This window comes from Protomyctophum bolini (assembly GCF_963924005.1).
Source record: "Protomyctophum bolini genome assembly, chromosome: 11".
In the NCBI taxonomy this organism is placed as follows: Eukaryota; Metazoa; Chordata; class Actinopteri; order Myctophiformes; family Myctophidae; genus Protomyctophum; species Protomyctophum bolini.
The window spans coordinates 42,886,261-42,910,932 of record NC_137872.1 but is presented as its reverse complement, the minus strand read 5'-3'; the positions used below and the strand labels follow the sequence as shown (position 1 = coordinate 42,910,932).

Genomic DNA, 24,672 nt, shown 5'->3' with positions numbered 1-24,672 from the left:
TCACACAGACAAGAGCATTGTCCCATCCATTTTAGATCCCCTGACATCTGCGTTGGTCTATGCCGGACGGCCGTGTCCATTACGTCGTACGTCCTCGCATAGACCAACCAATAGGCGGTGCCAGACGCTTCTCAGACCAACACCTCTTTTCAGCAGGGGGGGGGGGTTTAACTCTTTTTAGAGCCGATCGGTGTTACATTATGAGTTGTCCGGGCGCAAATATAGTTGAACTATAGTAATCAATAAAAAAACGTTTTTTGGACCATAAAACGTATAAAAACGTTATGCGCTTCTTAGGGGTGGCTATAATAAAACGTTTAAAAACGCTTTCAGCATTCTATGAGTTAACAAACATATATATACATATATGGAGGCCACTTGAAACTGTATTTTCAGGCCACGAAGCGGCATGAAAATCTGAGACAGCAAATATTCACAATAGACTTGCGACCAGCTGGTGGCAGGTCGGCTAGACTTGAGACCAGCTGGTGGCTGCAGTTCGGCGGTCGGTTAGACTTGAAAACAGCTGGTGGCAGTTCGGTGGTCGGTTAGACTTGAAACCAACTGGTGGCAGGTCGGTTAGACTTGAGACCAGCTGGTGGCAGGTCGGTTAGACTTAAAACCAACTGGTGACAGGTCGGCAGTCGGTTAGACTTGAGACCAGCTGGTGGCAGGTCGGTTAGACTTGAGACCCGCTGGTGGCAGGTCGGCGGTCGGTTAGACTCTTGTTATCGTACATCCATTTATGTCATTTAACCATGAAACAATGTTTAAAAGAAAAAATATCTTATTTTAAAGTCCACCGACTGGGAATAGTGTTTTTTAGCTATCTAGCTATATATCTCATGTTGTGTTCATAGCAGACTCCTCACTCAAAAGCAACCTCCACATGCCCCAATATTTTATTTACCTGCCATAGTGTCAACCCTTTAACCCCGTGTCTGATCTGTGCTGTGGTTAAACGCATATTTGCCGATACCGATATGAACAGATATGACAAAAAAGGGCCGATCCGATGGCTGGAAACCAGACGAAATACCGATACAATATGGGGACATCTCTAGTTTTGATGTTTAATTTACGTCATATTTAGCGGAATTATCAGCTCTTATCATATATCATCATCTCATACTGGCTATAGAGCGTCGCAGTCCCGCCCCCTTTGGGAAATAGTTCCCAATGCATTTTTCCCCATTGACATTTCAAAACGTATTTATTTAAAGACCTTATAAGCGTCGTACAAAGCCAACTCTTGTCGTGACAAATCATGACAACAAACACAATATTTTGGACCAAACAAATAATTACAAAGAAGGGGAAAAAAAGTGTTGTAACCTGCCATTTTCTTCTTCTTTCTAATTATTTGTTCAGCCGGAAAAAATGTGTTTGTTGTCATGATTTGTCACAACAAGAGTTGGCTTTGTCCGCGGCGTAAACGTCTTTAAATAAATACTTTCTGAAAAGTCTATGAGGAAATGAACAGGGATTTACTTTCCGGGTCTCTCGATGGCGCGGGACTGCGGCGCTGCATTGGCCAGTTAGAATGCCTGTTGCCTGTGATTGGTTAGCTGATTTGCTCGTTTACATACAACGTACATTTCCCCTTCAATGTCAATGGTGTTTTGGATGTTTATTTTACGTCATATTTAGCGGAATTCTGACGTCATTCCTCCGTTCATCGCCAATGGTAAAACGTGAGACGGGCGGGGACAAAATATAGCGGACATTTGACCGGAATTCTCTTACCGCGGTCAATGGCAAATCTTGAGACGTCATCATGACACGCGTCTAGTAGAACCATATAAAAGAAGGATCCGAAGAGGGATAGAGTGTGTTAGCAGCAAATCCTACTATTGTCATGAGAGACTCTAGACTCTGAAGCCCTGTCGAGATCCTTTTTGAGAAGATGACCCAGTGTTCGGACGGCAAATACTACGAGAGACAAGCGGAGGAGGCCGTTGCTGCTGCCGCCTGCGGTGACAAACCAGTGCGGTGTCCGTCCTGCAACTTCCCAGCCCTGTTGGACGATTTCAAGTCCGGAGATATATTGCAGTTCAGCTGTTCCAACCTGCAATGCCTCGAGGAGAGCTGCAGGAAGTGTGGAGGTCAATGGAAGCTGCATGCGGGCAAGACGTGTGAGCAGTTGGAGACGGACGAGATCAGGACCAGGGTGCTCTTTGAGGAGCGCATGACAGAAGCCTTGGTGAGGAAGTGTGCAAATTGCAACGCCGGTCTGGTCAAGTCCGATGGATGCAACCACATGACCTGCCGCTGTGGCAGCCACATGTGCTACGTGTGCCGAAAGCCCATGCATAACAATATCCACTTCTGCCAGTGCGGGCTCTCGACAGGCCTCCCCGGCACAGTCTGCAGTCACTGTAACAAGTGCCGACAGAATTCTGACCCCACAGCGGACGACGATCGAGTCATCCAGGAGATCCAGAAGGAGGCCGAGGCGGAGCTGAACAGGAACAGTCCGCATCATTCTGGGAAGCGTGTCGGTCCTAGCCTAGCGTAACCAGCCTGGTGACTCTTTAACGGTTCACCAGGCTATGTCGGTCGCCTTCCGGGAACCAACACAATAATGCAAACTACAATGTGAAACATCACACTTGTGTGAAGTGAGGGGCGACCTCTTAACAAACAATAGAAAGTCCATAGACGTGGCTGCTACTGAAGTGCTCTAAACAATATAAAGTTCATAGACTTGGCTGCTACTCAGTTTGTTTGAAGTGCTCTAAACAAACATTAGGGCCCCGTTTTCGTCATTGTCCTTATCCCTAAACTTCTTTGCCTTTTTACCATTTTGAAAAGTTTTAAAGTTGTTCAACTAGCCGATCTACACCATGTGAGCTGGTAGATCGCATAATTGAACAAATTCAAAAATGTTTTCCTGATGTCATAAACTGTCAGAATCAGCTTTTGTTGCGTTCGTTTATGTGCTAAAAGAGTGACTTTGAGAGCTGTTTCCCCGTTATAATGTACAGTAAGTCAATGAGACCCTATTTTTATTTCTGAAAATGGCTAATAAACTGCACAACGGAGTGAAATAATTCATGGAATGGACTAGTTTGCCTATAATAAAGTAAGAAAACAACCCAAACCTCTAAAAAAGTGGTCTTAACCTTTAACCTAGAAAACTAAAGACTTTTGTCAAACCATGATCACTAACCTCAGGTATATTTTACCAAATGCAATATATTCCATAAAAATATATTTATCATCAACGTTTATTGAAGTACATGCAATACAACGAGGTACTCAAAGCAATAAAACAACCCTCATGGGAGGGCAAAAATCAGTGAAAAATGTGGATATTATTAACAATGGATTTAGGAAATTCTCCTTAGGTCTACCCATTCCTGGGATTCCAAGCATTAGCTTTGCACAAAAAAACACCCCTTGCGCTAAAAACGGCCATAGCCACTATCCCAAATGTGATGCCATAATCACATTTGTGATGACGGCCCTTTAAAATCCGCTCGAACACCAAGGGCCACAACAATAATAAAGGACACAAAGTCAGGTCAAAAGTGTGCAAAAATATACTAAATATTATTTAAAATTAAAGCATTAAATGTCAAGAAACTGAACACCCAAACAAGCCATGAATGTACCACAAAAGGAGACACTGAATAAATAAAGGGTTAAATTAATGAATGCCGAAAACAATAATAAATTATAAACTCAAGACCTAACTAGGCATCCTAACAAAAATATGGGCTGGTAAACTAATAGTGGGGGAGCCTGAGGAGCTATTCACTATGTGTGTGTCGGAGTCCCCAGACTCCCCATAAACTACCAAAACCAAAATTAGAACTAAACTAACCAAAAACCAAACGGCAAACAATACTTTCGACCAACCCAGTAACTGAAATAAAGAAACCAAGAGCAACGGAACACAACTATTCGAGTTGGGTGTTGGGGAGACAATGAGCTGCTCTCCACAGCTCCTCTTTATAGCCTGCTACTAATCATGCAACAAGGAACAGCTGACACAGGGTGTGGCAGCCGAGTCATCATCAGGTGATTGACAGGTGTCTATTTAGACCAGCAGAGGTCAGCAATATCACAGGCACTACAACAGAAAGACATTAAGTAACATGAATAGACAGATGATAAGAGTATGAGTAGAGAGAGAGTGTATGTGCCAGCACAGAACACCATGCGTTGATGCCATGTGTGCATATCTGCAAGCACCTAACAACGGCCATGGCCGTTTAAGCCCAAGCAGTGTTTTGTGTGCAAAACTAATGCTCGGAATGGATTCAGCATCACGAAAACCCCCTAGTTTGACATGTCACATGCGACATAAAGCATGATGACATTTAGAATGTTTTGCCTTCTCTAGGTTGTTAATGGTATGGTCACATATTATGCCAATTATGAAAATTGCTCAACATACGAAAGTTAGCATCCGGCAGTTTCCACATGCTGGGGACCCATACTCAACGTTTGTACGTTGTACTCAACATGACTGGGTTCACATTCTGGCAAGTGGACTATTATGTAATTTGGCTTTTGAGCCACAGGCCACCATTAGATGATATATAGCCTCTCAGGCCCACAACTAAAATAATATGTTGTCGTCATTGGATGAGATTTTGTCTACAATTCCCCGCTTAATGTTTTTTTAATGTTATGCCCTCAAGAGTTAAAGATCTACAAGGGTCCATTTGGTTACCAACTCTATGTCATTCAGCTGGGACTACGCAGAGACAGGACCACTGGTTGAAAACCACTGACTTAGGGCCGATTCATACTCCTATTTTTCATTTTCAGTAGCACCGAACAGACGACTTTAGGATGGTTCACAATGTACTTGAAGTACTCATATTGCAGAATGTCCCATTTCACAAGTTCAAAATGTTGAACAATGCGTTGCGTTGCGACAATCACAATGCGTTGCGACGCATTGCGAGCTTGTAGATCGGCTATTTTCAAATTGCTAAAAATGTATGGCGTTGAAGTGGTTTTTGTATGTTTTCTAACCAAAATCTCCAAAGTAACTCAAATTTTCAAATAATTGTAGTGAAGTAAAAGTACAAATTTTGGCTCTGAGATCTAGTGGAGTATAAGTACTGGAAATTGGAAATACCTCAACATTGTACTTAAGTAAAAGTACTTAGTTACTTTCCACCACTGCCTGGACTCAAGACCGCAACTTGCTACAGTCAAATAGAGCAGTAGTTCCCAAAACTTTTTCATGTCAAGGACCCACCAATTGACACTAATTATCCCGCGGACCCCGATTTGAAATAAAATGCCAAGGAACCCCATAAGAGACGATTTTTACGACTCTAGCAGTGACCATTTTTATTTCAAGGGCCCCTGGTGTGACCTGGATTAGGCTACGGACGCCCCATGTAATGGCATTTCTATCCCTGGGACCACAATTTACATTGTAAAATCAATGTTAATTTAACTCGATTTGCTCACATATGTACACGCACGTAAATTCTCCTTTCATGGTCAGTGGCATTTAATGTGTTTGTTGTGTTGGCACTAAATGCCGATTTGCTCAGACATGACGTAAATTCTCCTTTCATTGTCAATGGCTATAATGTTTGTGTTGTCACTATAGAGCCGATTTGCTCAGACACATATGACGTAAATTCAAGTCACTGGAAAATGTGACACGAGTTATGACAAAGAGCTGTATATAGGCCCCTCAAAAATGGAGTTAAGTGGTTTCCTCCCGACAGCAACGTTATGTTAGTCTTAATATGGTGTTTCACACTGATGTCATCAATATGACCTCAATCTTACCCAAACATTAAGTTCCATTCTGCCTGTATTTATGTCTCTATGGTATCTCCTTTCAGGGGTGCAGGTCAGCCTTGGCTGCACTGAACGCAGATCAATCCCTTCAGCCACTTCACTCGAGTTAAACTACAGGAGAAATCGATTCTGAAACTATACTCAGATGTTCAAAAGTGCTTCTTAATTCACCTTGTACACCCCGTGTCCCCAGCGTCACACCCACACCACAGTCCACCCTTTCTAACTTTTGGCTCCAGCACCGTCGCCCAACCCAAGCTAGCCCGGTTGTGGTCCCTCCAGCCCCAACACACATTCCCAGGATGGAGGACGCAAGGGCCCGTCTCTCCGCGTCACAGCAGGGAAACGGGGCAAAGAGGTCTAGGCATCAAGCTCCCATTATCACTGGTGTGTTAAAAGTATTCCCTGATGTCCAGTTAGAGTACATAGCAGAAGTTGTCCGACAAAACAATGACTTGAACCTCGTTTGTAATCTACTGTTGGAGAACCCAGTGTATCCCAGGAGAGAGACTGAAGAAGTTCCCACCGGCATCCTGCTACAGTCTGCACAGACTCTGGGCACCGAGGACCTGTTTGACTACAGCAAGCTGGGGACAGTGGGTGGAAAGGCCATGGAGCAGGCTGTCCACCTGCTGACGGCCGACTTCAGGATGCTCAGCTGCCACGACATCAGATGGGCTCTCGGTGCTCTCAAGGGACACTATGCACTCACACGAAAGGCCTTATCTGAAGCTCTGAAGAAGTGGCAGGAATCAGGCAAACCTTCAGGAAAGCCACGATGGAGTATACGGTCCTCTCAACGCGGCTTCATAGATTTCCAGTTTGAGCACGGTTCAGTGAAATTCAACAGGAGAATGTATTTCCTTGAAAGCGAACGGCGGTGTTTCAAGACCGATGCAGCACTGGAAGCCTCCGTTCAGAGGGAACTCAGGCAGTGGGCAGAGCACGAGGGCTTCCTGCTGGCACTGCAGGTCAATGAGGATGAATATAAAAAGGAAGGCCAGCTGATAGAGTGTGGCTGCTGCTATGGAGAGTTTGTGTTTGAGAAGATGACCCAGTGTTTGGACGGTCATCTCTTCTGTAAAGAGTGCCTGGTCAAATACGCTCGGGAGGCGGTCTTTGGCTCTGGGCAGTCAGAGCTGAGCTGCATGCAGGGTGGCTGCACCTGCTCATACCCAGTGCGTGAACTGGAGAAAGTCCTGCCAGAGAACATCCTGTGTAAATACTACGAGAGACAAGCAGAGGAGGTGGTCGCTGCCGCCTGCGGTGACGAACTAGTGCGGTGTCCGTCCTGCAACTTCCCAGCCCTGCTGGACAAAGATATATCCGTGTTCAGCTGTCCCAACCCGCAATGCCTCAAGGAGAGCTGCAAGAAGTGTCGCGTCCGTCATGTGGGCAAGACGTGTGAGCAGGTCACGGAGATGGACGAGATCAGGACTAGGGTGCTCTTTGAGGAGCGCATGACGGAAGCGTGGGTGAGGAAGTGTGTGAAGTGCGGTGCGGGTCTGGTCAAGACTGATGGATGCAACCACATGACGTGCCGCTGTGGCAGCCACATGTGCTACGTCTGCCGGAAGCAAAAAAAAAAAAAAAATGTGCACTTCTGCAGGTGCGAGGCCCGGGTACTAGACGGCGCAATCTGCAGTCGCTGTGACAAGTGCTCACAGTCGGCTAGCCCCAAGAAAAATGATGAGCAAATCATTAAGGCACTCCAGAAGGAGGGCGAGGCAGAGCTGAGCAAAAAGAGTCCTCATCATTCACGGAAGCGGGTCGGTCCTCCTCTGGAGGACCGACCTCTTTTGAGGTCGGTCAGCATGTGGTCAGTGTGTGTGTGTGTGTGTGTGTGTGTGTGTGTGTGTGTCACTGTGTTTGTCTCTTCTGCCGTCTGCATGACTTTCAAATTATTGTAAACACAACATGAACATAGTACTCTTATTATGCATATCGCATTCTCGCCGAGATATATTTCTGAGTAAAAAATATGAATAAAAAATAATAAAAATATAAAAACGAATGGTTCAAGGCCATAAATTAAGATTTGAGTGCCAACCTTAACGAGCGAACATTCGGGGGACAGCCTTAATAGGTACTATAGGGATCGACCGATATGGTTTTTCCTGGCCGATACCTAGTGATCATAGAGGCTGATAGCCGATATGAAAAGACGATTAAAACCGATAGACGATATTAAAACCAGATTAGATATGTATTAATTTATTTAAATTATATATTTTTTTAATTGTGAAAAATTATATTAACAAAAAAACGCTGTTCTTTAAATGCATTAAGAACATTTATCAAGTCAAAAAGGTAAAATAATATATAATTGCAGGGAGCTCCTATTTAACAGTATTTCTTGAACCAAAAGTATAAAAAGAAATCACACCCGTGTGAAGTGAGGGGCGCTCTTATTATCGTACATCATAATGTAACATGTTGATTTGCTCAGTTAGGTGGTTTCCTCCCGACAGCAATGTTATGTTAGTCTTAAGGCGAGACACCCCAGGTAAATAGGGGAAAAAAGTTAAATAATAGCTATCACAATGAAACTTCCCCAGTTAATTACTTATATTAAAACTAAGATTTTTTGTATTACAAGTTTTCTGAAATTATATGTTTAAATATGCAAATTAGGCATTATATGCGCTAATTTGCATACATTTCGGGACGATAAATCTGAAGATCGGATAAAGCCAGGTTCAAAATTATCATTTCATTTTGTTGACACATTAGAGACAAAGAAAATTACACATGGGATTTTTGATATCTCTAATTATCACTCCACAAATCAGAAAATAGTGTCAACAGGCATAAAAAACCCAATTTTCGGCATTTTTTTTGTATAAAATGTGATGTAAATCAGGCTGCGAATGATATATCAACAAATCCATGTGTAAATGTCTGCGGAATATAGTTATGAATAAGACTGGAACGTTTGGTGTATGTGAGTTCAACTGAAGTGGAGATTCTTTGTCCCAGGTATGAGGAAAACTCATTTTGAGAAAACGGCCTTTAAAGATTTGTATTGTAAAATTCCAAAACGTTTTATTTGAAGCCACTATTTTGAGACAAAATATCTCATCCAAACCTTGGCAACAACATATAATGGCATATATAATTGGAAAGGTCTGGACATCGAGCTGACTGTGGTCTGATCCAAATATGGGCCCTATGCTCATTCTGTAGCTCACACAAAAGCCAATTACCGACGAAGGGTAGATGGAATTAATGTGTACTTTTTTCCTCGTAAAAGTAGACATTCAGGGCTTTCATCCGGTGTATAGTCTGTATAGGATATTGTTTTGTGTTAATTTTTATAACTGACACAACTGTCATCGTACCAAAAACCTAATGTTCTCATGGAAGACAGTTGACTGGCCCTTAAATAGGCTACCCGCTGCTATAGGTCTATTATTGTTATATATCATTGACCTAAATGGCGTTATATCATTATCAACAATGATAGTATGATTGTTGGACATGTGGAAAACGTATAGTTAAACATGCAGAGTGACACATTAGGCATTAGGCCACTACTTTACCTGGATAATAATCCTGTACCGCCACCGTGTAGCGGTTGGTTTCATTAGCGCAATCTTGACAAAATAGCCTACAGCTGCTGCTGCTGAGCATACATGAGCGGAAAAGATACCAAGGATTGGTATCACACCCCCTACCTTTAAGGATGGGGGTCCAGGGCCATACTTATTCATTTTGGGGGGGGGGGGGGTTCCTTGATATGAAAAAAAAAAAAAATAACAATCATACCAACGTGTGCACTGACTGAGCGGGGTTGTGTGTGTGTGTGTGTGTGTGTGTGTGTGTGTGTGTGTGTGTGAGGCACCAGTGACACTTGGTTGTGAAAACAAACCAAACGCTATTTACGTGCTCGGACAGACCCATCAGTGTGTGTAAACAGCAGGGTCAATAGGAATGCGACAGCACTTAGCTGACTGCTCAAAAAAGCTGCATGGGTCGATAGGTCATACTCGGAGATAAGGACAGGTAGACATACGCGCGCACACACACACACACACACCTGAAGAAGAGCCTGAGGGAGCGCATGTGACCCAGGTCCACTCGGAACACGCCACACAGCTGCTCCAGAGCCAGAACCTTCTGCTGCTCCTCCCACCGCACGCCCTGCGATTGGCCGCTGCCCTCCGAGGGGGCGTGGCTGTCCAGGCTGGAGGCGGAGCTCGCCGAGTGGGTCATGGACTCGTCGCACAGCTCCCTGGGAAATGTAGTGCGAGGAGAGAGAGAGAGAGAGAGAGAGAGAGAGAGAGAGAGAGAGAGAGAGAGAGAGAGCGCTGTTAAGGGGGTGGACATTGGATATATTTAGCCCAATTCAGACTGGCAGCCTAAAACCAGACAAAATCTGATTTGTGACCTGAGCCGGATTGGAGTCACACTATGTTTGTTTTTTTATGCACAGTATGTTTGTTGTGCAATTGTTTTATGCAATTTATTCTATAACTCTCTGAGTTATAGACCCATAAGGGTCCCGTTTGGGTCCTATAACTGTCATTTAGCTGCAGGCGACCCCCCCCTGGACCCGGGCCCTACTTCCACTTTGGGAACCACTGGGTTAGCCCAGTGACAGATGCACAGACAGGCTAATAGGGCTCATCCATAGATCACTGTTGTCTAATGTCTCAATGTGGTTCCAAGAGGCCGCGGACGGAAGGAATGCATGGAGGCCAGAACACACACACGCACACACACACACACACACACGCACAGCATGATGTTCCCGACACTGAAACCTGAGCTTGGAGCATGCTGCAGCACCAGGTACGCGCATGCATGCACGCACGCACGCACTCATACGAGATTGAAAATAACACCCCACACCCGGGCAAATAGAGACACAAAACGCTTCTGGCACGTATATTATGTACACGCACGCACCCACAGGTGTGTTATTACTACTATACAAAGCAATGTTACGAAACAGCCTTCTTTACAATTTCGGGGCATTTTGTTAACCGTAAGCCTATGGAGATCTTATCATCGTATATACATCATCATGACGCAGCATGATGTTGATTATTGGCTCAGATACACATGACGTACATTATCCATTCGTTGTCAATGGGGATTTAATGTTTGTGTAAGATCGACATCTACACTATAATATCTGCATATAGGAGGGGCTGGCGCCCCTAAAAATATGAAATCATCATTTATGAACAAAGTTCAATGAGAGAGAGAGAGAGAGAGAGAGAGAGAGAGAGAGAGAGAGAGAGAGAGAGAGAGAGAGAGCGGAGCCGATCCATTCCAACCTGAATCAGTCAGTCTCTAGCTAATCATTTCCCCGTTCTCAGATGAGAAAATAACCGGGCTGATAAATCCAGGCTGCCGGGCTTTCCTTCCTACGCCAGGCCTGCTGATTTACTATACCCCTCCGTCTCATGACCAGACTGCACGCTCGCGCACACACACACACACACACACACACACACACACACACACACACAGCAGCGGTGGCCACAAAGCACTGCGCTCCCGTTAACTTCAAAGTATATAGATACTTAGAAACCTCCATATTCACGTTTTTTTACGCCCTACTTGATCGCACTACGGCGTCACACACATGCAGAAGCGTCGGAAGTTGCAGATCTACGACCTCAAACCGTGGTGCCACAAGTGTCGTGCCTGTGGATCGGATACTTTTTCTGTTGTGTAAATGTATAAACCTTGGAAAAAAGTAACAAACGGTTTTGTTTTGGACATATATACAGTATGAAGGTTCCTCGTCTGGAGTATATATACGTGATCTTGAAAACACTTGACTATTCCAAAAGTACATGCTTTTAAAATAAATACTTAAAAGGACGACTTCGCCAATGTTCAACCTATATCTTAAACTTAATGGGTCCTCATAATGCTCATTAACATATTATGGTGGCTTTTTCGGGCTGTGTCCGACACAGACCTGGCATTTTCAACGGATTTTCAATGAGGGGTCCGCGGCCAAATATATATATACATTTTGGGGGGGGTCGTCGTCACGGAAACAATTTGAGAAGTACTAATTTACAATTTTAGGCATTTAGCAGACAGTCTTGACCCAGAGTGACTTGCAGTGAGTGAGGTAAAAACAAGGTATTTACAACGCGTTTTATAAGGTTACAGGCTTTAGTTTAGACATACTATTGGTCTGGCTGTCATTAGAACCGACAACCTTGCCGCCGCCTCACAGCCAGAAGGTCCTGGGTTCGATTCCCGCTCGGGAATCGAGCGGGAGGTACCCTCACAAAAAAAACATGCAGTAATCCTGGTATCTAAACTGCCTCCCACTGGCCAGCCGGAGTTCCTGATGGGAGGGTAAAGGAACTGGTCGGAATAACGTGTTCCTTCCACGCGCTATACGTCCAACCAGGGAAACTCCCGTCCCCTGTCAGGTGTAAAAGGAGCAACTTGGACACTCAGGCATGAAAGAAGCATGAGTTCAAGTCCGTTGCTCTCCCCAGGTTGGCGGAGGGTGTGTAGAGCCCAGGGTCACATTAGATAATTGACACAGGGGTGAAAAATGGGTTACAAAATCATGGCATTAAAAAAAAATGAAGAAAAACAGAGAACCTACAGTACCTCAAACCCTAACCTAAGCCTATAACCGCAAGCACGGAGCAGCGCATGTCCGTGCAAAGTGCAAAGTGTGTACGCTATATATATATATTTAAAAAAAAACAAGCTGTTTTCATGGAGTATAAACACAGCGTCCCTCCAGGCCTATAGGGTGTGAGACGTTTTGCCGCCCAGAGAACTCCTCCCGCTCAACAACACGAGTCCTCCCCTGAGGAGAGTGGAGCTGTTGCCACCAATCAGCAACTGATTGGTGGCTACAGAGCAGTGTTGTTTTTGGGCAGCACATTTTGAATTTTAGTTTTAGTCATAGTCTCTTGAATAGTTATCATTTAGTCACATTTTAGTCACCTGGAATGTCTTGGTGTTTAGTCTAGTTTTAGTCGACTAAATATCATGAGATTTTAGTCGACTGAATCTACAGGTGATTTAGTCGACTAAAGTGTATTTTGGTGGGCCTTGATGATGTCGTAGTTTTTTTTACATTTGCTGAAAATAGCCGATCTACAAGCTCACAATGCGTCGCAGTGAGCTTGTAGATCGGCTATTTTCAGCATGCAACCCAAGTGTGAAATGACCTCGTTTTTTGTCTAGTTTTTATTTGTTGACGAAATTGTCAGTATATTTAGTCTTAGTTTTAGTCAGCATAGCTTAGTTTTCGTTTAGTTTTCGTCAATGAAAAAAGGTAGTTGATGAACATTTTTCGTCATAGTTTTAGTCGACGAAAACAACACTGCTACAGAGGCCCCCCAGTTAGCCTCCGGGAGAGACTGGAGGAAACTGTTGGGGATATTTTATATAGTATATAATATATAATATATAAATGGGAACCCCCATGGTTCCGTGGCAGGGTTCCAGGGGGTCCCGAAACAACATGGCGGATATGAGAACACATGAGCCTGTTTAATGTTTTTGGGCTATTTTGGAAATATCTTCATCCGGACAAATCATCTCTTATACAGGGGTCCCTATGGGAGGTAAACTGACCCCGTAGATGTTTTGTTTTGTTTACATACTACTTCGATGAAGTACGTTTGGGACAAATTATATATAAATAAATAAAACCTGATGGAAAATAAGTTGCTCGTCGACGAGAGTGTGGGTGTGTGTTTAATTCCTTTACGAAATAAAATATGTCAGTGATGTCTTTTTTTATATTAATTTAAGTGATTTGTCAAATCTGCCACGTTCAATTGTCTGCGTGTCAATTAACCGTCTACTTAAAAAAAGCACTACCATTATTAAAAAGAAAAAGAAAAAGAAAAAACTCAAATAAAACCCTCACAAGAGCCCCCACAAACTCAGCCTCCCAGGCGTCTGTGTGACCTCGAACACCGACCGAGTGAAGACCATATAGAAGTAACATGAACGTCAATTAAATTCTTCTATACAAGACCTCTTTGTGCACACCACGAGGCCGCGTGGCGTTACGACGAGGTCCGAGTCCTTCACACACAATCGACCGTGGTTTGTTATATCGTTGTAAACTTGTTTAAAGAGACTCGTTAAAATACTCAGAGAGGGTTGCAGGGCTTCTATCTCTCCCTCTGGTGATCCCGGGGCCGGCGGTTTCGACTCGTATACGGATGGATTATGAAGTTACATTTTCCGCGAGAACCAAACCAAACTATGTCAAATACAGGAGTGACCGGCCATCGTAAGCGATACGGAGGCAAAATGTGTCGTCAGTATAGTTTGTTTATTCTTGGACCCGCACTGCTTAAATGAGACGATTCTAAGATGATTATTCTCCATGTAGTTTGTATGGAATGACGCCTATATTATCTGTCTGTATGTCCCTCCCAAAAGCTCTCTCTCTCTCTCACCCATGTGAATCATTCCAAGTGACATGGCTCCACTTTCCTGAGAGAGAGAGAGAGAGAGAGAGAGAGAGAGAGAGAGAGAGAGAGACAGACAGAGAGCTGACATTCAGCCCAACACAACAACCTCAGGAGGCCTTCATAGCCAGCCAGCCAGCCACAGGAGAGGGAGAGAGAGAGAGAGAGAGAGAGAGAGAGAGAGAGGGAGGGGACCATAAGGGGAGAGGAGATGAGAGTGAGAGGAGAGATATGGCTGAGCTATAGAACATCGAGGACACAATATACAGACACGAGACAGACGGGGGGCAACAGCTCCGGCAGCAGGAGGCCTTCCGAGATGCAAGAAATAGTTGATATCTCCAATATCTTCATGTCAAGGACCTCCCAAATTCATGGATCTTGGCCCACGCACGGACTGTCTATTTGAAACTATTTTGTGCCAGGGAGGACCCCCCCCCCCCCCCCCCCCCACCCCCCCATAAGAGAATTAAGGCAAAGTGTTTTTGAAAAAGGAAAAAAATGCAGCTGAAACTGTTCCTCGGTTGTTGCTGCATGCAGGGACTCCCTGAAACCTCCCTGAAGGACCCCCCCCCCCCCCGCTTTGAGAATCAGTGCCATCCCTCTGACGCCATGGCAACTGGCGAGAGGCACTCCGGGGTTATTCGGAAACGAGAGGCAGTTAAGTTATTCTGGGCGAGCAACGCGGTTGCAGGTCGAATACGTATACGTTAGGCTCAACGATGAGGGAACGAGGGAGATAGAGACATTTAAAGGTTGCAAACTGTACAGAGAGAGAGAGAGAGAGAGAGAGAGAGAAGTTGCCAAGTCACATACTGACTGCACTTACAGAGAACTTGGCTCTTAAGAGTGTTTAAAAGATTTAAACACACACTGGCACGCACACACACACGCAGCCATTTGGCCTGAAACGCTGCGCGTGTGTGTGTGTGTGTGTGTGTGTGTGTGTGTGTGTGTGTGTGTGTGTGTGTGCATGCGTGCGTGCGTGCGTGAATGCTTAAACGACCTCGGAGGGACTCGTAAAGTCAAACGGCCATGAGGTCAGGAAAGCAACACCGTGGTGCTCCAGATGGCTCCCTTGATTAGCCCGTTAAGAGCAGAAAGGCAGACTCCACACACACACGTACAGTAGAGAGTGGAGCGGAGCAAGTTATCTTCGCACACAGTTCAACATGCTTCAACAAGCTTGGTAAATCTGCAATCTTTTGTAATGGCCAACTCAAAAAGAAAATATCGAAAATGACACGAGATGCTTTCCCGGGGGGGACGCCGGTGAGACAGGACTGTTAGGAAAAAAAAATGGCCGCCGGGATGAGGCTCAACCGCTGCTTATCGTTTTTAATACAGACCGGGACAGAGGAAGGTGGAGCGATATATATACGATGATACAGACATGGACAGAGGAGGGTGGAGCGATATATATACGATGATACAGACCGGGACAGAGGAGGGTGGAGCGATATATACGATGATACAGACCAGGACAGAGGAAGGTGGAGCGATATATACGATGATACAGACCAGGACAGAGGAGGGTGGAGCGATATATACGATGATACAGACCAGGACAGAGGAGGGTGGAGCGATATATACGATGATACAGACATGGACAGAGAAGGGTGGAGCGATATATACGATGATACAGACCAGGACAGAGGAGGGTGGAGCGATATATACGATGATACAGACCAGGACAGAGGAGGGTGGAGCGATATATACGATGATACAGACCTGGACAGAGAAGGGTGGAGCGATATATACGATGATACAGACCAGGACAGAGGAGGGTGGAGCGATATATACGATGATACAGACATGGACAGAGGAGGGTGGAGCGATATATACGATGATACAGACCTGGACAGAGAAGGGTGGAGCGATATATACGATGATACAGACCAGGACAGAGGAGGGTGGAGCGATATATACGATGATACAGACATGGACAGAGGAGGGTGGAGCGATATATACGATGATACAGACCTGGACAGAGGAGGGTGGAGCGATATATACGATGATACAGACATGGACAGAGGAGGGTGGAGCGATATATACGATGATACAGACCTGGACAGAGGAGGGTGGAGCGATATATACGATGATACAGACATGGACTGAGGAGGGTGGAGCGATATATACGATGATACAGACCTGGACAGAGGAGGGTGGAGCGATATATACGATGATACAGACCGGGACAGAGGAGGGTGGAGCGATATATTTAAGCAATAAGCCACGAGAGGTCTCAGGTTACCGGGTATTTTACACTGGCTGGGGGCGTAGGAAGACCCGAGGCGCAGCCGAGGGTCTTCTACCCCGCAGCCAGTGTAAAATACCCGGTAAGCTGGGGCCTCGAGTGGCTTATTGCTTTTCTAAAACGGTTACAAACATATGTACCATATTAACCTAATAAAACTATTGAATTCACAAAAGTAGCTACGCTTTGCGCTACCAGAGCGAGCCACATAACTTCCTTGTTGTGCTCGGCAAGTAGGCTATGTGACGGGTGAATAGCGCTTGATGTTTTTACGGGGCTGCCTGGAGCCACACATCCACAGTCATTATGAGCCGGGCGGTGCTTAGACGCCCGCACGGCATGTGTTTGTAAATCAATCAAGCGCTCTCCTTCCCCAGTTCAGCTACAAGGCTGCAAGATGATACAAAGTGATTGAAGGAGTGGGTTATCGGTGAAATTTACACCGGTCACGTGATGGTAACCAGCCAATCAGAATGAAGTATTGGGACTACCCGTTTTAGAAACGATGATACAGACCAGGACAGAGGAGGGTGGAGCGATATATACGATGATACAGACCTGGACAGAGGAGGGTGGAGCGATATATACGATGATACAGACATGGACTGAGGAGGGTGGAGCGATATATACGATGATACAGACCTGGACAGATGAGGGTGGAGCGATATATACGATGATACAGACCTGGACAGAGGAAGGTGGAGCGATATATCGCACGCTTTCAGGTGGAAACCTTTCATGTCTGAAACTGGGAATGGAAAAGAAATGACCCGTGTTCATCACTTAGTTTTCTTCTCTCCTTTCTCTTTTTTTCTTTGGTTAAATATTTATTTAGAAAAAACCGACAGACAGACTTAAGCCACCCACTTTTCACTTTGTGTACTACTTGTACCATCACTGCAACACACACACACACACACACACAACCCCAATTCCCTTCTCTTTGGCTCCCTCATGTGGTGACAGGTATCACCTGCAAGCAGCCTTTTTGAAAGCATGAACGCAGATAATACAGCAGATAGTGTGAGAAACAAACACCTGGATTAACAGCAACTCTTTACAAGAGTCGGCATGATATATATACTGTGTGTGTGTGTGTGTGTGTGTGTGTGTGTGTTTGTGTGTGTGTGTGTGTGTGTGTGTGTGTGCAAGCAATGTAAGGAGGGCAAGCAATGTCCTTATCTGAGGTAATGACCAGTGTTGCCATGTCTGCTTATTACATGACTTTGGGCTTGTTTTTCTAAAAGTTAAGTTAGTTGCCGTTTTTTCTTTTAACTTTTTAACTTTTTTGGGGGTTTGTTTTCTAAGTGTAGTTGCTTATGTGTAGCCTGGGTTCCAGCCCTATTTGCATTTCCAACAGGTCTGAAATGTCACTTTGACAAGCTTTCTGATGGGGAGTCGACGGCAGTGAGCGGTCAGTCCAGTAGTTCCAAAGCTTTTCAGGACGAGACCCAAAAGAGAGATTGGACGTTTGCGCGCCCGGGAGCCATGAGACTAGGCACATCCCATACACACAAGCAGTGTTGTTTTTGGCAGCAAATTTCGATTTTAGTTTTAGTCATAGTGTCTTGAATTGTTTATTTCGTTTTAGTCACATTTTTGTGTTAGTCTAGTTTTAGTCATACGATTTTAGTCGACTAAATCTACGGTTGATTTAGTCGACTGAAATGTATTTTGTCGGGCATTGATGCCGTCGTAATGACCGATTTTACACTTGCTGGAAAAAGCCGATCTACACGCTCACAAAGTGTCGCAGCGCAACGTGTTGTGAGCTTGTAGATCAGCTATTTTCAGCATGCAACCAATTGTAAAATGACTTACACTGGATCTCTTGTCCACTAGTCCCTTCCTAAAATGTTTAGTCTAGTTTGACTAGTTGACGAAATTGTCAGTATATTTAGTCTTAGTTTTAGTCATCATAGCTTAGTTTTCATTTAGTTTTCGTCAGTGGAAAAAGGTAGTCGGCGGACATTAGTTTTAGTCGACGAAAACAACACTGCACACAAGTATAACACACATGTGTATGGGATGTGCCAGCGTAGTTAGTAGTAGGGATGTGCCGATGAGACATTTTGGCCGTTATCGATATCTCATATAATTCATTGCTGTCATGGCCGATAACCGATATTACCGATGTCGATATGATCTCATTCTGTAAAGATTTATAATAATTTTGTCCATTCTGAAAAAAAATACATGTAACAGGGTGCACTGCACTGCAGGCTTAGGCAAGTCAAATTTAACTTAAGGTTATATCCATACACACCAGGCATATATGCATATTAATATGAGCGTCATATTAAAGTCTGTGTTTCTCCTCCTCTATAGGTAACCCACCGCCCCGGACGAATCTACAGTGACCGCAGAGAGAGAGAGAGAGAGAGAGAGAGAGAGAGAGAGAGTTCCACTTCCCCGGGGGAATATTGACATACAGGGAAAGAAGTACCTGTCAAACCCGGGGACATTCCGAGTGTGATTTATATCAGGGCGCACTAAGCTCAGTTAGGGAAAAGGACCCTAACTGACCGCCCAATCCTGCCTGTGCGACAGACGGCAGAGAAGAGGCGGATTTCTGTTGTTTAGAGCAGGGGGGCAGTCAGACAGATATTTTGTGAAGCCACTAAGGAAATCGGGATTTCCTGAAAGTTCATATAATGGCCTGTTGTGGCGCTGTCATTGGGCCCAAAAAAACCCATAGCCCCATAGAAGTCCATGTATTTGGGCCCAACTTCACCTAGACTGTATTACCTTAATAAACATGGTCATAAATACTTTCTGCTTCCAGTCACTAGTTTAAAGTCTCATTTCTAATGTCATAATATTCTTTTTGGTCCCATTTATTTAAAAAATGACAATAAAGTCGCGTATGTTCTGAGGGGCGTGGCTACCGTTACAGTCTATGATCGGGATTCCCCACCCACTCGAGTCAAAATAAAAACCAACGGAGAAGAAGGGGGGGAAGTCCCGCCTCGTTGTCTGGGCCAGCCAATGGGCCAGCTGGGCCCAAACGGATCTAGAAAAGATGGCGATTTACGATTCAAGGACTGACAGGCTTCATTTTACGTTCATGTTAGACCCGGGGAACGCTTTGTCCATATTTTTTTTACAGTCTATGGTTTAGAGACACTCTGAGTTTGCATTTAATGCCGTGCGCCTGAAGCACATAATAAAGGGCCGTGGTGGCCCACTCTGATCCTGCCTTGTGTGTTGGTGTCCGCTCAGTGCTCACAATATATATAAGGTACATATAATATTGCGAGCTTGTAAATCTGTTCAAGCTGGTTACTTTGGGCTTGTTTTTTTATGTAAAGACAGACAGATTAATCGGTCCGATTGATTAATCGGTCCGATGCCGATTAATCTAAAAACAACGATAGTTAGTAGTATAACAGTACTGTATGTGTGATGTGCCAGTGTAGTAGAGGCCTTTTAGTAGCCTACTAAAAGGTTACATACAGTACATAGGCCTACTTACAGAATGAGTCATACAAAATACTTACTTTTTAGGAAATGGAGAAAATAAAAAAAACATATATTTGCACCGAATATATATTATCACAAGCTATTTTTAGTACTTTTGTGAAACTGTTGTACGACAAAGTAGGTTATTAATACGCAGAATAAAAACAGACAAAGGACGTTATTATTTTGCAAAAAAAACACCATGAAATGATATGCAGGATTTCAGTCCGACAGCAACGCTATGTGTTCTGTGACAATGTGAATACTGCTCCGTCACAAAGCATCCCCTCTTATGTGTGCAACTATATGGTCTTATTCCTGCTTTCAGAGGTTCCACCACCGACTTGCCCGTTTAACGCACTCCTCCTCGCTCCCATGAGCTCACGTAATAATAACCTTCCATCTTGGAAAATATTAACCCATTCTGACCTGAGATCAGATTCATACGAGGTTTCCACTGGACACACACTGGTCTGATTAACCCATTCTGACCTGAGATCAGATTCTAAAGATGTCAGTGGTTCTTTGATTTTTCAAAAATAGCAGACCTACAAGCTCGTAGCGCGCCACTCGGTGGCGCGCTATGAGCTTGTAGATCTGCTATTTTTCAATAGCTAAAGCATAACATGATGCCAACACCAAAATGGGTTCCCGTTCAGAATGGGTTAAGTGTCTCCGCTGGCCTTGACATATCCTGACTGACGGGAGGATTCCTTGACAGAAGAACATCGTAATCTTTAATGGCCTCTTCTTGGCACGCAGCGGGACGGCCCTCTTATCCATTTTTCCACAACCACAACATCTCGTTAAAAAGAAGAAAAAAACCTCTATATAACCCATTTAGGCCTGACATCAAAATGCAATACCTATGTTTCTGTTTCAGTGGTGCTCAATAATTCATGTCAAGGACCCCTAGAATTATATGTAATTTGCCGCCGACCCCCATCTGAAAATATGTTATTCCAGGAACCCCTCGGAAGCAAAGATGAGTTAAAAACGTTCGCTCTGAAAGAATGTATTATTCAAAGATTTGCGCCACATTTTCACGATTTTTCAAAAATAGCTGCTATTTTTCAATAGCTAAAGTATATGACATAATGCTAATAAACGCCAAGAGGGGTTCCCGCCCAAAATGGGATAAACTGTATGAACTCGCTCGGCAGCATGAACTCGTTCTCGGCTCCAAGCGATCCTTTTGATCGACGGCCATCTCGTCCTCGCATCACATTTTGGCGAAAGGCTTCTTTAACCGACTGTTTTTATGTCAATGAACCGTGCAGCCATCGCGTGTCGTATGCCGACACAGTCAAGGAAACAATGGAAGCAAACAGTTTTCTGAAAATAGTACAGGACTTGGATATAGCCTTTACCCTTTACCCTGCGTTTAGATAACACACCAATAGATATTATTTGGTATTTTGGCCAGTGCTTGACCAGTTTTTTGTAGTATAGTTTGTCTGTCTGTCTGTCTGTCTCTCCTAGCTTCAGTCGGCCCCTTTGTCTATGTGTTTACCATGTAGGTTTGTTTAGCATTCTCTCTCTCAGCCCTGACAACTCCGCTGGAGTTGAACACTGTGTCAGTACAAACAGGGCGACTGGGACTGCCCGTGCATGGAATGACTATGCATGCCGTCATGCCTTGGCTTCCGTCTGTGTGTGTCGTACAATGTGTCAATGTTGAGTTGTACTGTATCTGCATGGGCCTCCACAGCACACATGTACAATTAATCTACAGTGACACCATTTCTCTCTCTTTCAAACGCTGTCTGTATTGTGGTCAAAAAGGATTTAGCTGGTCTACTTTTATGCACAGAATGGTGTGTGCGTGTGCTGTCTTTTCTAAATACACACAGATCTCAGAGGACATGAAACCTTAAACCTAGAACAAACCATCACTAAATCTGGGTATATTTTCCCTATATATATATATATATATATATATATCTCCATGATATATGGGGGAGGCAAAAAATATATATTCCTTTGGTCCACCCGTTCCTGGCACATGTAATGGTGAGAATGGGCCAGTGTAAAGGAAAAAAAAGCCCATTGTGAGTATATGGGATTCCAGTAAACATGGTTGAAATTCACCCTAACACCTGCCTACAGAAAAGAAAACAGGGTTGTGGGCAGAGAAACAAAGCTACCTTCTATGATGTCACTCAGCATCATGAAGGTACTGAAAGACCCGCCCACCTCAGACATCAGCAACATTATGAGAATTACAAAAATGTAATCGTCCGGGTGAAAATCACCTGTGCTTAGTGTTCTAGGGTTGAGAAGTTGTGTGACTTCCACGCTGTGTGGAGCAATTAGACTTGCAGTATAATAATTACACAGACTAACCTCCGGGGTGCCTTGGTGTCTCAGCCGGTAAAAAAAAACCCACTAACTATGTAATCCATGTAACATTATTTTTGAGTGGTGCAACCACTCCCTTACGGAGCTATGTGTGTGCCTGGCTGCCTGGCTGGCTGGGTGCGTCTGAGCACGGAAACAGCATGGCTGTTTTTCACCACCACCACCGCGCAACCTAACACACACACACACAAACACATATTAACTGTGATGATTTCCGGTGTGTCAGTACAGTGCAGTACAGTACAGTAACCCCCCACACGGTAACTCTTGTCATTTCTCAACCGTTTCGGACCTGGGGCGGCTCGCCGGATTCGGCCCGGCTCCTTGGGCACGTTCCTGGTCGTCCGTCCGTCCCGTCCCCCCGTCCCCCCGTCGTCGTCCCCCGAGGACTCCCCAGAGACCCCCACATGGTAACTCTCATTTCTCTAACGCTCCGGACGTGGGCGGCTTGCCGGAACCGGGCCTATGTGGGTCTGGAACTTCTGGGGACCCCCCCGGGATCGACCCCCACACGGAGTAGCACCACTCACTTCACACGGGTGTGATCGTTTTAACTTTTTTAAATATCAAATTAATGTAATTTCTTTATATATTTAAGTTACTTGTCATATCTGCCCCGTGCCATTTTTTGATCACGAAGCTTAACCCATTCTGAACGGGAACCCATTTTGGTGTTAGCATCATGTTATGCTTTAGCTATTGAAAAATAGCAGATCTACAAGCTCGTGGCGCGCTACGAGCTTGTAGGTCTGCTATTTTTGAAAAATCGAAGAATCTGATCTCAGGTCAGAATGGGTTAATCAGACCAGTGTGTGTCCAGTGGAAACCTTGTATGAATCTGATCTCAGGTCAGAATGGGTTAAAAGGCAATATTCAATGCCAAAAAAACCCCACAATGCACACACACACACACACACACCCCCTCTTGTCTGACCTGCTCTCGTTGTCCAGGAAGACGGATCCCTGGCTCTCGCAGAGCGCCTCGCTGACGGGCGACAGGCAGAAGGGCGAGGAGAAGGTGTCCGAGTCGGAGCCCATGGTGCTGTCGCGGCTCACCTCGTCAGACAGCTCGTCCCCTTCCTCCAGCGAGGGGGGCGGCGGCGGTGCTCCTCCCGGGGCCTGGTCCTGCTGAAAGAAAAAAGGGGGTATTTATACCCATTTAAATGACCCATTCTGACCTGAGATCAGATTAATAAAATGTCTTCTACACACCGACAGTTTTATGAAAAAGCCATGTTTCCATGTCAGTCGTTCTTCGATTTTTCTAAAATTAGCAGACCTACAAGCTCGTAGCGCGCTATGAGATTGTAGATCTGCTATTTTTCAATAGCTAAAACATAACATAATGCTAACACCAAAAGGGGTTCCCGCCCCAAAATGGGTTTTAAATAACCCATTTTGACCTGAGATCAGATTCTAAAAAAAAATCTTTATTTTATCGTTTTAATTTTTTTTTATCCCCCCGCGGTTTTGTTTTCACCCAGTGTCAATTATCTAAATCATGTAATTCTGGGCTCTTATACACTGCCTCTGCCAAACTGGGGAGAGCAACGGACTGACCTCATGCTTCCTTCAATGCATGAGCGTCCAAGCTGCTCCTTTTCACCCGACAGTGTGGGGGGGGGGGGGGGGTTTCCCTGGTTGGACGTACTGTAGCGCGTGGAAGGAACACGTTATTGCAAACAGTTCCTTTCCACCTCCACTATGAAAAGGGTTATATCAACCCAGTGGTTTTCAACCCTTTTCATATCAAGGTTTGTTCGGCATGTGAGCCACACGGACCATCGTTTGATGAGATTATCATTTAACTTCTCAGACGCAAAATGTAAGACTATTTCCGTTGGATCAGATTTTGTCCCCAATCCCATGCTGTATAGACATGGTACCATTAGGAGAGATAACATTCTCTAAATGTGTAAACTTCTTATAAATGTATTATTATTAATAATAATACTAATAATATCAACCTTGTTGTGCTGGGTGGGTGAAGGCTCTATGCCGGCCTCCACCACCAGGGGCTGCTGCTGGCCCTCAGCGGTGGTGGTGGTGGTGCTGGTCAGGTTCCTCTCCTCGTCCTCCTCTTCCTCCTGGGCTGCGGGGGGGCGGGGGTGGGGCCTAGGGACACAGACACAGACACACACACACACACGCACACACACACACACACACACTCTTCAACAACACCGATCTGCTTGTTTTAGGGGCGCGAGTGTTCATCGCACCGTTGATGTAATCACAAACTTAGCCATATTATAATCAATAATATGTTGGTTGTGTCATGCGAAAGGTTAACAACATTTTTAAATTTAAAATATAGTGGGAGAAAGAAAAGCAGGTCTACACAAGCTCTCAATGTTTCACATGATATATATTTTTTTTTAATAC

The 24,672-nt window shown here is 44.6% G+C and overlaps 2 protein-coding genes across 2 annotated transcripts in view; one reads left to right on the top strand and one right to left on the bottom strand.

The window, feature by feature from the left end:
* The window catches only part of LOC308323899 (TBC1 domain family member 16-like), a gene marked incomplete at its 3' end in the record, with an annotated part of 192,426 nt that overhangs the window by 109,930 nt on the left and 57,824 nt on the right, over nt 1-24,672 (bottom strand). The window contains 3 exon segments of the mRNA XM_080775763.1: nt 9,821-10,015; nt 23,222-23,415; nt 24,255-24,402. Coding sequence (XP_080631889.1) covers nt 9,821-10,015; nt 23,222-23,415; nt 24,255-24,402 — 537 coding nt within the window.
* Nucleotides 6,084-8,234, top strand: LOC308324386 (E3 ubiquitin-protein ligase RNF216-like; the record flags this gene model as incomplete). Its single annotated transcript, XM_080776430.1, has 2 exons — nt 6,084-7,600; nt 8,231-8,234. The coding sequence occupies 2 exons, from the start codon at nt 6,084-6,086 to the stop codon at nt 8,232-8,234; spliced, it is 1,521 nt and encodes a 506-aa protein (XP_080632556.1).